At 42.5% G+C, this 13,850-nt stretch overlaps 1 protein-coding gene across 2 annotated transcripts in view; it reads left to right on the top strand.

Annotated features, from left to right (window-relative positions):
* CLVS1 (clavesin 1) overlaps positions 1 to 13,176 on the top strand; it is a 100,300-nt gene extending 87,124 nt beyond the window's left edge. For both annotated transcript variants that reach the window (XM_029959460.1, XM_029959459.1), the window contains exon 6: positions 11,897 to 13,176. In XM_029959460.1, coding sequence (XP_029815320.1) covers positions 11,897 to 11,984 — 88 coding nt within the window. In that variant the 3' untranslated portion in view covers positions 11,985 to 13,176. The remainder of the gene's footprint in view (positions 1 to 11,896) is intronic.
* Positions 13,177 to 13,850: the final 674 nt, after the last annotated feature.

The raw sequence follows: 13,850 nt of genomic DNA, 5'->3' as shown, positions 1-13,850 counted from the left end.
ACTTGATGCAAAGCCACGCAAGCGCATCCTTGCTTGAGCTGCCACTGGACCAGTACTGTATGAAAGCATTCTTAATCTTTGAGCTCAGTGCTGCTATAGTAACTGAGTCTTGCACTGTGACCACAGTGCATTCCCTGTGGAATGAAGTGCTGCCATCCCCTACAACTAAATATTGTTGTCACCCTGGGCACAACCTACTCCAAATATAGTGTGCAGAAATTTTAGTAGCAGAGATGCTGAGAAATCAAGATATGATTTATATATCTTGAAGAGAAGTGACAGGAAATGGAACCAGAGAATAACTGTTGTAACCACTTAATCTCTGTTAGCAAATGAATGCAGAGTGGGAGAAAGAGGGAATTTTCAAGAGGTGTCTGAGACCAAACTGAAGTCACAGCCTGAAAATTAAAATAAACCTCAAAATGCAGACCAGGAAAAAACACAGCACCAAGCAGCAGTGGGAGGGGCTGAAGCTGGAGCAGGTACATGCCTGTATGTTGGGTTTGGGACTGGCAGCAGTGCTTTGGCTCCCATCATCAGGGCAGGTGCATATAAATTGAAACAAGTTCACCTGAGAGTTGTGGGAGACTGAGGAGGGTGGAGAGCGTATTTTTTCAGCAAGAAGCTATAGGAGACAGTGCTTCGTTCAGTCTCTCAGAGCAAAGGTTGAAATGGATTTGAAGGGAATAAAAACTGGGGACAGAGAAACAGGTATTTGAGAAAAAGGACAACTCAGGCACGGAATCAAATAGATATAAGCTGATCAAAGTATACCCTGGCTGCAAATGAGAGTTGGTTTGCTAGTTATCATAGGACTGAAACAGCGTGCCAATATGACAGTCTAACTGATACACAAGTGAAAGGTCTAATATGAACAGTTGAATATGAAGTGGCTACGGGAGACTAGACTTGCCTGTCAAAGTCTCATTAGGTTCCAATTTCTGGGACCAGAATGCGACCTTCTTCCTATTCACAGGCAGGAGTGGTTTTTCCCTGTGACTTGAACTTGCACAAGATTTATTCTCAAAAAAGAGTCCTTGTTGATTTCAAAGAATGGAGGCATTGTAGACGGGGATAAGGGTTGATAATCCTCTTAGAAAAAGACTGCCACTGACTCTAGCCACTGACATAGTCTTAAAAATTTTGAGATTGACAAGTTTCTATAATATGGAAAATCTTTAATCAAAACCATTGCAATTTTTCCACCAGTGGCCACATGAAGCCCCACTGGGGCAAAATCAAAACAGTGGAAATTGCACTCCCATCTGCAGTGTTATCTCAGAACCCAAGGACTGTATGAACAGATGGGAAACAAAGCAAAACAGCTGATGACTCCACATAATGAGTCTTAATGGCCAGAGGGAGGGGGAGGAAGCAACAATAACAAAAATTCATTCAGAATATATGTTTATTAAGATTCAGCTCAGTGAAGTCTGAAATGGGCAAGGTAGTAAACATGCAAACCAGCACTGATACAGTAGTAGCAAAGTTTGTTTAATCCAAGGGCTTGGCCACATCCATTAGACAGTCCTGCGAGCAGCAATGGCAACAGATCCTTCCCCTGTCTTGGTCCATCTCTTCTGAAGGGCCTGCATCCACACAGGGAGCCTGTCACTTATGAGCTTTGAGATTTGAGAGCAATGTAAATGGTGTGGCAATTTGGCGTACAGGGAAGAAAGTCACCTCCCTCTGAGCTGTGGCCAAATATTCTGTGAGCCCTGATGGTCAGAAAGGGGCCTTGGGTTGCTTTAATCTACAGGGAGCTCGCACAAAAGCAAAGCGTTTGCCTGAGGCGCTCATGCTGGCTTTTGTTGATGAGCTGTTGTTTTTAGGAACAGCTGGAGGTTTTATCTGGATGTGCAGTTTAATGAATAGTTATGGTGGGTGGTTAAGCCTAGCAGTTAAAGAGTCAGGGACTGCTCTCTACATATCACTGTGCCAATAGGGCATAGTTTTTTGGTCAGCCACAGTTGGAGAAGCATGCCTGTAGTTATTCGAGTACCTAACCGCAGTGGGTGAGCATCCCTAGCTGGAGGGATGGATTCAGTGACGGGGGAAGATGTGAAGGAGCTCAGTTCTTTGAAGAGTTTCCTTTTTTCCCCAGTGTCACCCTTGCTCTTACACTCAAGTCCAGCAGCAAAAAGTAAATTGCAGCAGCACATTACCTCCGTGTCACTTGCTTCTGCAGCTGCATCTGGGTCACTTCTTGATGTCTGAACTGGGTCTTCATCCAAGTGACAAAGAGTGTTCTCTGCCTTTGCTTGTTCCCTGTGCAGGCACCGAGCACAGCCTGTGAGCTGAATGTTCTTTCTCTGCCTTCCCAGGCACCAAAAAAGTGCTTGCTTTTAGCTTGCTGCTGGTGCAAATAGGCCTGAAAACCTACTGCAATTTACAATTGCCCTTCAGAGAAAGGAAATTTTACCTAACAACTACATATTTATTCTGGCCAAACAGTCTGTGCTGTTTAATGAAATTTATTTAATCAAAGTTTAATTAATTATAACTTTAATCAAATTTGGGGGTAAAAATTATTCTTAGGATAACATGGGTTGCAAGAACATTGCTACCGCTGAGTCAACCTTATTAGAGACTCAGTAAATTCAGAGTTAGGGTAAAACATTTAAAGTAGATCCAAACACACTAACTGTGAAAATGTACAATCTGTGTATTAAGACACCATTACATTTTTCTGCTCTGAAGTAGAAACTAATAGAATCATAGAATTATAGAACCATTTATGTTGGAGAAGATCTTTAAGATCATCAGGTCCAGTCATTAACCCAGCACTGCCAAGTCCACCACTAAACACTTAGGTGTCCCTAAGAACCACATTTACATGTCTTTTAAATACCTTCAGGGATGGTATCTTCACCACTTCCCTAGGCAGCATGTTCCAATGCTTGACAACACCTCCAGTGAAGAAACTTTTCCTAATATCTAATCTGAACATCACCTGGCATATTTTAGGCCATTTTCTAAAGGACTTGTGCACATAAAGAGGCAATGACCTTCCTAGTGGTTTATGAAAAGCCCTCATATTAGGCATTTTGAAAATACAGCAAAAAAGCCTGTAAGAATGCATTGCATTGCATTGCATTCTAACTCAGTGCTATTGAGTTAGAGCATGTGGATTTTTATGTCCTAGATTAGAGTGAAAGGATTTTAAAGTACAGATTAGGGTTTGCCATTATTGCCTCCTGATGTGTGCATTTTCAAAAGCCTGATATTCAAATGAACTTGCTGCTGAAACTAATTGTTGTTTCTCAGAAACAGGATCCTGCTTCCAGAAGGAAGGGTATTACAACTGGTACACACTAATGCCGACTGGAACAGTTTTAGATCCAAAAGGGGCCATTCATGGGGGTGACTTATGTAAGGTTTTTATTTATTCAGACTGGTTCCTCCATATGCCCAGCTGGGCTGTGCAAGGCAGACCTTTCTAGTTGTTATCCTTAGTGCGACCTTAATGTTCCTTCGCCATATGTTTCTGCTTTTATGGGTCACGTTTTATGCCGGTTCACAGTCAGCACCAATTAACTGCAGAAGTAGTAAAATACCAGCAAATAAAAATCAGTATGAAAATGTGTGAAAACTTCCCACTGCCCGTGGATGGCACCTAGGTTGCCCTGCTTGTAGCTGGGGTGCATTTCTACTAGTTTTGGAGGAAAAGAAAGAAACTCCTTGTGATAAAATAGCTCTATAATACGCAAAACCTATGGTGCAAGGCTTACATTCGTTATTTTATTATAAATTATTTTAAACAATGGAGAATTTATAAATACTTCCACAGAAATGCTTCCCCCATACAGAGATGATGAATGAGACTCATCTTGATAGTAAAGCAGGTGTTCCAGGGACATGCATATCATGTAATGTATACATTACCTAGTAATACAGATTATTAGCTGTTGAACAGTTTTATAGCTTTTGACCAGAGTTCTGCTCATACATCAGAGAGAAATGGAAAGGAATTGGTGGATCTGGCACATTAGGAGGTCCTAGGGAAGCTGCAGGAGAGATGGTTCAGAATACCCTCAGGAATAAGCAGTGAGAGAAGTCAAGGAGATCCGAGCTGCAAAGCCACAGCTGAACCAAGGACAGGAGGGACAGATAGCTTGGTGCTAGGGATGCCCTGGGGCAAAGCAGGAAATCAGTTGCTTTCTGAGGACACTGGCAGCATGGGTTTCATCTGTTTACAGCACTCAATTCCCAGTGCATGGGTGCACAAACACAGGCTGGAGGTGGGAATGGCAGAACCAGTGGTGTTCAGTCTGCCTAAAATATTGCATTGTAAATTATGTCTTCACCTGGCTATAAATTTGCCAAAAGTTTAGTAGTTTAGATTAGAAACATGACACTTAATAAAACAAATGGTTTTACACTGCTTATGTCTTTTGCTGTCCTGTGAAAAATCCACCTACATCTGGCTGAATTACTAGCCTTTGAAAGGGCAATTCACACATGCCCTGTAGAAACATATTTAATTTTAGCATTTAATGGCCCCAAGGATTGCCTCATGCTTTAGCTTGGCCTCCCATCATAAATAAACTTGTTCAGCTTTGGTTGATGGTTCATGCCTGCAATGTGCATCTCCTGTCTAGGCTATGGGGTGCAGAGGGCTTTTGCAATTACAACTTTTACTTGTGATCGCTATTGTCCCTGCATTAGGCCATTCTATAGCAAGACATGGAGCCAGGATTTGGAAGACTGACACCCCTTGCTCTCAGGGCTGCATCCTCTCTGCTCTTGGCAGGAGAATTGGAGAGATGAGGATTTAGCGGTGAACCCACCTGGGATACTGGGCACTTGGATCACTGGGATGGAAGCTGTAGGGCAGACTGAAAGATGAGGTAGGCATAACAGACTGGAAGCAGCTGGGCTAGGGTGCACACTTGGTGGGCAAGCATTTGCTTGCTGATGGAGACCAGGAGTGATCCTTTGGTTCAGACTGTCGGGTGCAACACTGGAGAAGCAGATCCTGCTCTCACTCTCCCCCTGAGCCCCTGTGTCAGGCTGGCAAGTAGCTTAAACCAAATTTCACACAGATGGTGAGATTGCATGTTGCTTATTTTCAACCTGCCAAGCTATAGACTTTGGGGTATAGAAATATCCAACACGTGCTTTGAACATTCATGCTGTCATTTAATGCTGAGGACTCTGCAAAATCAGACCTTCAGCACTGGGAAATGGGCACCCCACATTAGAGGAATACTTGTACCCTAATCTCACTGCACTTCAGCTCTTCACGTGCAAAATGAAAATTAAAAGAAAACCAACTCTCACAGTCATGCTATGGCAGTAAATGAATTAGCATTTAAGAGGCACACAAGTGCTGCATTGATGAACTCCACAGAAAAGCTCAGGAGGGAATTAACAAAGGCTATCTTCAGAGCAGGCTTGGACTAATATGCAGCAAATGTGTCACAGAGCCACACGCTGAACTGCTACAAGAAAGCAAAATAAATAGCCACTTACAGCACAGCACTGTCTGAGCTGAGCACTGAGGGAGGAAAGAGCTCTCTGAGAAATAAGTGTGTGCCCTTGGGGCCAGGGAGCAATGCGGGGGTCACAACACCCCCACACACCTGGCCAAGTGACTGCTGCTCCCACAGCCTATATTTTGGTTTTTCACACTGTGGTGGTGCTTGACTTTTCAGCCTAAATAGTGCATCTGCAGGGCTGCTTTCATGCTGTAGTGCTGTTCTTGCTAAGAACAGGAAACTTCTGATGTATGATGCGGAAGTAGGAAGACTGGTCCCCTCTACTCTCAGGGCTCCATCTGCCCTGTTATCGCCACACAGCAGTGAAGAGACTATGATTCAGTGTCTGAGATTTTGAGAACTGGAGTCACTGGAATGGGAGCAAAAAAGGCAGGCTGAAAGATGAGGCAGGAGTAAAGGACTGGAATGTCTCAACAAGGGAACTTGAAGCTGTTGGGCTAAAAAGAGCATTTGGTGGGCAAGGAGATGGGGATGAGCAGAAAAAGCATAAGTGGTGATGACAAGTGCATGTGTGCGTGTTCATGAATATTCATAAAGTTTAGGAAGAAATTTTTTCATTAGCTGGCCTGAAATTCGTTTTTTAAATATCAAATTCTGCATACTTTATAGTAGCTCTGCTGAATCTGCTGTACATTGGTGTTTGCTGCTGCAGTGTTGTCTTTATTTGGTCCCACTACTAGGCTTACCTTTTGATAGGTGACATATGGGACTCCAGGGGATTAAGTGTCTTCCAGGAACTCCTGTCTCAAGCAGGTTCTCCTATTCCTTCTATGTGACAAAAAGCATGTGGAAGACTCAGTCTATAGCAGAGAAAGGAAATGAAGAGGCCAAGCTCCCATCCGTGCCTTTCTCCTGCCCTGGACTTGGGATTGTGACCTAGGCAAAATTTTGACACAGAAGCTCAGAGCACTTAGAAGTGGGAGATATATGGCAAATCCACACTGATGAAGGAAGACTGAGATGTGCACCCTAGTTCCCAGGTTGGTGGCACAGACCAATTCCTGTCTGTATTACCCAGGGATAGCCTCTGCCAGAGGAGTCTGGCTGCATTTGCCCTGCATAGTGCCTAGCACTTGCTCCCCTCTGGGTCTCAGTGTCCTGAAGATATGAGACTATATGTGCTGTGTCAAATACTTAAGCATTTCTGTATGTTTTCATGATTCAGAGTGTCTGCAGCAAGCTGAGAGCTGTGTCATAGCCCACCAGAGAACTGGTTTTACAGCAAGTGCCAAAGGGTATGCACTGCACCCCAGGGGTGTGGTGTGGGCTAAGGGACAGGTCATGACTGGGTGCCCAGCTGGCCAGGCCACGGTTAGAGCCGAAAGCGGTACAGTGTCATCCCTACCCCTCTCTGGTGCACACCCTGCAGTGAGCTGTGCAGTGGAGACAAGCAGCCGTGGCCAGATGTCAGGAAAGGAAAGGCATGGAGAGAGCTGTTAGGCATAGGTAGGATGAGGGGTTTTGTGCTGGGCTTCACTCTGCAGCAGTTGCCTCTTTAGCAGTGCGGGCGCACTCACAGTGACTTCTTCACACAATTAGTTAGTTAGGCACAGATCTGGGCCAGGGTTGCCCCGACTTTGATGTGCCAAGGCACTACTCAGAGACCTCTCCCTAGGGTGTGCTCACCACGAGGGAGAAAGGTGATCACTGCTGTCACAGTGGCCACAAAGTCAGCTTCCATTTGGGAAGTGCAGCAGCTTGCCACTGCTGTCCTGTTGGCTAAGCCCTGGACTGGCAGTAAGGTTATGCCACAGTTTTCATGCTGCTTTTCCCCTTGACTCACAATGCCAGTGGATCACTTCACAGCCCAACTATGCCCCTAGACATTGATGCTGCTGCATCTCTTTGCAGTGCTGTGGTTGGTGTACCAAAGCTGCCAGTCCAGGCAGGTCTCTGCAGCACAGTACTCTGCTATCTTCATGCAGAGTTGTGAGCCAGCACAAGGAGAAGCTGCAGACTTACACTGGCAAGAGATTTGAGCAGGGCTTATGAGCCTGGGCAGAGAGCCACATGTCATGGCTCCTGTGCTGGGGTTGTGCACTGCTGAGCAGGGCTTGTGGCATCTGCCCACACCACCTGGGAAGCATTTCATTTTTAAGTGCTTTCAATAACAAAAGAGCACCTTTCACACTCGTACATCTGCATTGTTTCTGTGATACTGGGGAATAAGCCTTGTTTTTCCCACTTGATAAAGCCAAACACTGAAGGTGTGTTGCAGAACACACTCTGAGGTGCTGCACCACCATCTGCAATCTGATGGGAAGGGAGGAGGGCAGAGAAAGAAATGCCTGTCAGACCTTGTCGATATAAACATTCATGGGTGTGATTTTAAAAAAATGCTTATTATGTTTTGTAGAGGGAATGAATAATTGGGAGATGAAAAGCACTGAGATACTGGTGAAATGTGAATGGAAGTTGAGGAAAATGAGCAGATGGAAGGTGAGAGTTAGAAAATAGAGTCATACTGTGATCTGCAATGTGTCACTGAGAGTTTGAAGCCTCCTGCTCTTAGGGAAAAAAACATGCCACCCTCCTTTTTCCACCACAAACACCCTGAAAGGAAGGCCAGCACAAACACATCCTCACTCCTGTGGGCTGCAGCACATCAGCATTGCTGTGATGAAAAGCATAAAATGAGGGATCAGAGAACTGGAAGATGTCTGTTCAGACAAAAGTGCTATGATATTCTGGTAGTTACTGTTAGCTCAGTGCAGGATTTTGGGACTGTACTTTTTATGGGAAACAAAACTGATGCCCAACACACATCAACTCCTGTGAGCTGAACGACAGCAGCTATACTCTGACAAGAGCCTCCTTAAACCAGTGCAGCTAGAAGGCCTGCATCCAGTCTTCTTACATGTTTTTTGACTGAACGGCAGACAGTTGCATTAAAGTGACCACACACATAAAGCCATCTGTTCTCTTAGATATTGATGTACATACCTATGCAGTGCTGTCATTTGAAATATATGGCTGGCCTGCTGGAGAAACAGCTGGGTACTGTTGATTTTCCAGATTTCCAAATATTCTTGCTGAACAGTATAACAACCGTGGGGGGGTTGATTGACGCTTTAAATGGACCACACTCAGATGGTACCTAGGGTTCAGAAGTAAGACTTGGAATTCATTTCTCTTTACATTTTCACTTTGCTCTCCTAAGCAAGGTTATCCAGCCTTGGAATCTAGGGTAGTAAAGTCTATGGGCATTGACTTGTCTTTTAATTGCTTTGGATTTAGCTCCCACCCCACTGTGATCATGTACTTTTACAGGAGTTAAGTCTCCTGCATGGATCATGTTAAAGAAAGACAAGCACATTGTCTGCCAGCTTAGGGCAGTGACCCTATCCATGTGATACAAACAGTTGTCTACTTTTGCTAAAATTTAAGTCAACCAGATCCTCCACAAACAAGCATCTTTCAAACTGGTTCCTGAGAATTTTTAACTGAAAAAGGAGGAAACCAGAAGTCTTTGAATTCAGTTATGCTCATTTAAAATTCCAGAGTTGCAGGACAAGTGTCACATTTCTGGTGAGTATTGAAGGTAATATAGTGAAGGTGAATATTGAAGGTGTGAGGCAGTCCAGGCCATGATATGTAGGAAACATTGCCTCACAAGTCATGAAACCTGTTCTTTCTGGTGTTAACAGATGAGAACTCATCAGAACAGGGACTTGAATGTAGGTAACCAATGAATCATAATGTTTAGACCATATGTTTAGAACAGGTCAGATGAATAGCACCCTGGGAATGTTTATTTCTCTCTGTCATTTATCACACAGTGACCATAGATGTCTGATGGTGAGACACATCAAAACACAAGTGACTAAAATGTATTGATAGGAGGAGGTGGCCAATGCAATTTTTGTTTCCTGCTTAGATGATTAGTTCATTCCTTGCCTAGGTCAAAATGACTTTGACATGTCTTGAACATTAGAAACTAGCTGCATTCATTCTTCTAAGTGTAATTAAATTGCATGATTTTAGGCACTACGATGGCCTCTTGGCTTCCACCTGTTACTCCAGAAGGACAGGAGTCCTCTACAAGTCTTATAAAACCCAGAGTCACAAGCATTTTTCAGGAAAAAACAAAAACAAAAACAAAAAACCCCGGATGTATTAGGAAAATGGAAATCCAAACACAAGTCCTTTTTTTGTGGTGTCTTAGAAAATAGCGATGATTGTTCAAACCATGACTGTGCCCTTCAGACAGATGTGAGAATTGCTTATTTTAGGATATATATTTCTGCTAAAAGCAGCTTTTAGCAGAAACAGAACAGAAATTGTTGCTGCAGAGCTTAGCAGATACGAAAATCCCAATTTGATCCCTCTTCACATTATTCAGAAAGGCTGGGCATAGCATTTGAATCATTTGGCATTTTGAATTTGGAGGTCAGGTGGGTTACAATGCATCTACTTGATGCTCTGGCTATTTTGTCTCTGTGTGAAAAGGAATAGCATGGGACCTGCACACAGAGCTTGGCATTACATTTTTCCCAAGGTGGTGTGAATCCAAGTACCAGTATGGAGGAGAAACTGGTATCTTGCTGTTCTAGATGCAAGAAGTTTTGTGTATGTAATGACATGAAAGCAGAGGTGATCAGCTGTGACCACAAAAGGCAAAATTGTGAGATTTTTCACAGTTGACTTAGAAAGGAAACTTTCTGCTGTGTGCTGGCAAATGCTGCAAAGGATATGAAACTTTTTACATCCATTGAAGGGCAGTGGATCAAGCAGAAGCAATACAGTGGTGACAACTATTAATCAGTACTATTTAATAATAATTTAATCTGGTAATCCAGAAAAGAAAGTAAAAACCTGCTAATGTTGTGATTTAAATCCATTCTGTATCAGTTTTGAAGCCATATGATTAGTTTTTACTGCCATGTACTAGAAATATGTAAATTGCCATTTTGCATAATGTCCCAAAGCAGTTGCTTTTCTATATTAAAATGCAATCATAAACATTATGCATGTCACATATTTGTAAAAAATATGCAGAGAAAACATTTGGGCAAACAAAATTTTTCTCTGAAAATTTTGGCATAAAATCTTCCCATTGAGCAACCAGTTTTTATTATCTTTCTTTGGAGATTTTTTTTAATGAAATTTTTTTATTATGCTTTAATGAAAGCTCCAGGCATAAGTATAATTATGATATAAGTTATTCACAGTCATGGTATTCAATCCTGATCAAGTGCTAGAGTTCCAAAGGATGGAATTTATTAAGGATTCTTATCAAAAGAGAGGTGACATCTAATTTCATGAAATAGCTAAAGCTTAAATGAACAACTGGGAACCACAAACACATCATGTAGGGAGTGAGAGCTACCCCTAATTATAAAAAGCTAACAATGAGAAAACTGGCTCCTTAAAATCATACTATGCACTATGTGAATGACTGGGCTGGATGACTCTACCCCCACTTTTGAAAAAGATCCCTTTATAAAAGTTCCCGAATCACACAGTGATTTTGTTCTAAAGCTCATTGTTCACTCCAAACTTGCTAAGAGGTAACTTCTAGCCCAAAGCGGAGAAAATGGAAGATAACAAATCTCTGTAACAATAAACTCATCAGATCCTCCTTCAATAGGCAAACATTAGAGCACACAGACCTCAGAAAATGAAAGAGTCTTGAATTTTTCCACCATTTTAAGCCCATTCAGCTATTGTTACTGCAAGAAATCATGATGTTCTACTTTCTCTAGCGTTTACTCATTTTTTTACATGTTGGAGTTTTTTGGTCCACTAATAACAACGGTTCAGTTATGCTTCCCACCTTGAAGACAGAAATGAGTATAAAATAGACTAACCCTGAATAAAGTTCTCCTTCAGGGGTGTAGACAGGAAGAAAAACTGCAGGACTGGGCACTCCAGAAGCTTCCTCATTGTCATATTAACTCTGGCTTCTTCATTGGTCTTGTGTAACTCATGGTAGCCCTGCCCCTTAAATTCCTACATCATGTGATTTGTCTACTTGTATTTCTTGAGATTTGCAACAAGCATGAGCTGAGACTTGCCCCTGCAAGCACTTGTGCAAATGACTGCTTTCCAGCAGTCAGCTTGCTTCACACAAGCAGTTCTGCCTAGGAAGACATCAAGCACCCACAGACCTCATGGTTTTGCAGGGTCAGGTCTTTAAGTTGGTGAGCACGTTCAGCATTATGGATAGTAGGTAAGCATTAAATATTTTGACAGTGTTTGAGATTTCCAGTGAGTCACATCCCTGTTTGTATTTAAAGGAATGTTTCTCAAATTCCTTATGCTTTCCACAGAAAATAATTAAGAAGCCATAAAGATGAAAATGGACTAAAGCAAAGAAAGATCATAAAACAAAACCAGGAAGGTGAGTGCTTCTGCAGCAGTCCTTGCTAGCACGTGTGTCTTCTTGCTTTCAGGTCCCAGTCCGTGGTGGAAGCTGGCACACTGAAACACGAAGACCCGGGGGAAAGCGAGAACACCCAACCACTGCTGGCTCTGGACTGAGGTCCCACATGCCCAACAGACACAGATCCATGAACAGACTTCCACCGTACCAGAGACCCACAGAGCACACCACACACAGACACATGCACACACACATGTGTTTTGCTTGATGGCAAGTCCTTCATGTTTCCTGACCAAGTAACAACCGTCACCAGTCATCCGTCCGTGCGGCCGACGCTGAACAAAAACTGAGAAATTTCTATTGACACAGGAATCTGTCCATATACAAAGAATTTCTTTTTTTTTTTTTTTTGAGTTATGACATTAAAATATTGGAAATGGTGGAACTGCATTCTCTGTTTAAAGAAACCAGGGTATGTCAGTAGTTTTCCTGAAGACTTCATCAGGGATGTTCATTTTATAGAAGCTAAGGGGTTGAGTTTTAAAGAAAAGTATCTCGAATTTAAACTTTGCATTGTAATCAGTAAGTGTAATCTGTGTCAGAGGGCGGAATCATCATTTACACAGTATTTGAGTTTTACAGAAGGATTTTGCATTTAAAAAAAAAAAAGAAAAAAAAAACAACCAAAAAAAAACCCCCAAAAACCCCAATGCCAGTATAATGCCATTCAACATGATACTTTGTGACTGCCTCATCCGTGCTGCTTATATAGGGGGGAGGTCGCATTTTACAGTATCTAGCAAAAATTGTTCTTAACTTTTGAAGCCCTCGTAAAACTGTCAGCTAAAGTGGAACGAGCTGTGTGGGCAGCAGACGCGCACAATTTGAAATGCAACTATTTAACTTTAATGTGTTTTTCCACAGGCAACTCAGGAGCCTATTAGATATGTGCGTGTGCATGTGTGTGCACATGTGGTGGTGGTGGGGTGCCAGGGAGACCCATTGGACACATTCAGCAGTGATTAATGGTTCAATCCAGATTGTTTTATTCAGGTCACAACAACAAATGAAAGCTCTGCAGAGCCATTTACCCCCTTCCCTCCTGCAGTCAAGGAAAGGTGTAGCCAGAAGGGTATGCTGATCGCAGATACAGGCCATGGCTAAAATGGAAAAGGACAACTTATAATTAATTATTCAGTACCAGCTTCTGCTAGAAGGAAATGCTGAAAAATAGAAGAACTGAAATGCCAAAGATCAGTTTGTTATTTCTCTCTTTGCTCTAGCTGCAAAGAATACCATCCCTTCATTGAAATGGAAACCAGATTAAAGAAATAAAAGAAAAATCATTATCGAATTGCATGTTCAGTGACTTTATTTCCTAAAACAGTTACAACCACTGTGCACACCTTTATTCTTCAATTATACTGCCATATATTGGCAATTTACTAGAACAAGTGGTTAGCAACAACATATCAAAGGTAGCAGAGTAAACCATACATACAAAATGAGATGATAATAGGCACAAGGGTTTTTAATGTGCCCCTGGAACATTCACTGAATTTTTAAGTGTTACACTGAAGTGACAATATAGTTCAAGTGGACACGGTCAGCCCTAACAGATGGACTAACAAAATACTGCCTTTATCTACAACAACATTTTATGCCTGCACAGGGCAGAAAGGACATCCTGCCAGATCCTATCAACACACCTGGGACTTAAGCACCAGTATTTGTACAGAATAACCTCACTCAGACTAACCTCCTCCTACAGCAACACGTTATTGATACAAAGCCTGGCCTCCATGATAAAGAGTGAGTCTTTAAGGCAGTGGATGGTCCACGCAAGGCAACACAGGAGTTAGAAAAAGAAGCAGAAGCTTGCAGCTTCCAGGAACATTAAACATAGAAGATGATTGAGCCCATTTATCTTTGGGATTTCTTCCATTCCCAATCCCCTGACGTTACCACCTATTACAGGATGTCAAGTCCCAGTAGAAGGATATAGCTCCCTTCCCTTCCCTGGG

Source organism: Manacus vitellinus, unplaced genomic scaffold (genome assembly GCF_001715985.3).
Source record: "Manacus vitellinus isolate BGI_N305 unplaced genomic scaffold, ASM171598v3 scaffold_1_pilon, whole genome shotgun sequence".
In the NCBI taxonomy this organism is placed as follows: domain Eukaryota; kingdom Metazoa; phylum Chordata; class Aves; order Passeriformes; family Pipridae; genus Manacus; species Manacus vitellinus.
This window is presented reverse-complemented; position numbering and strand designations above follow the sequence as displayed.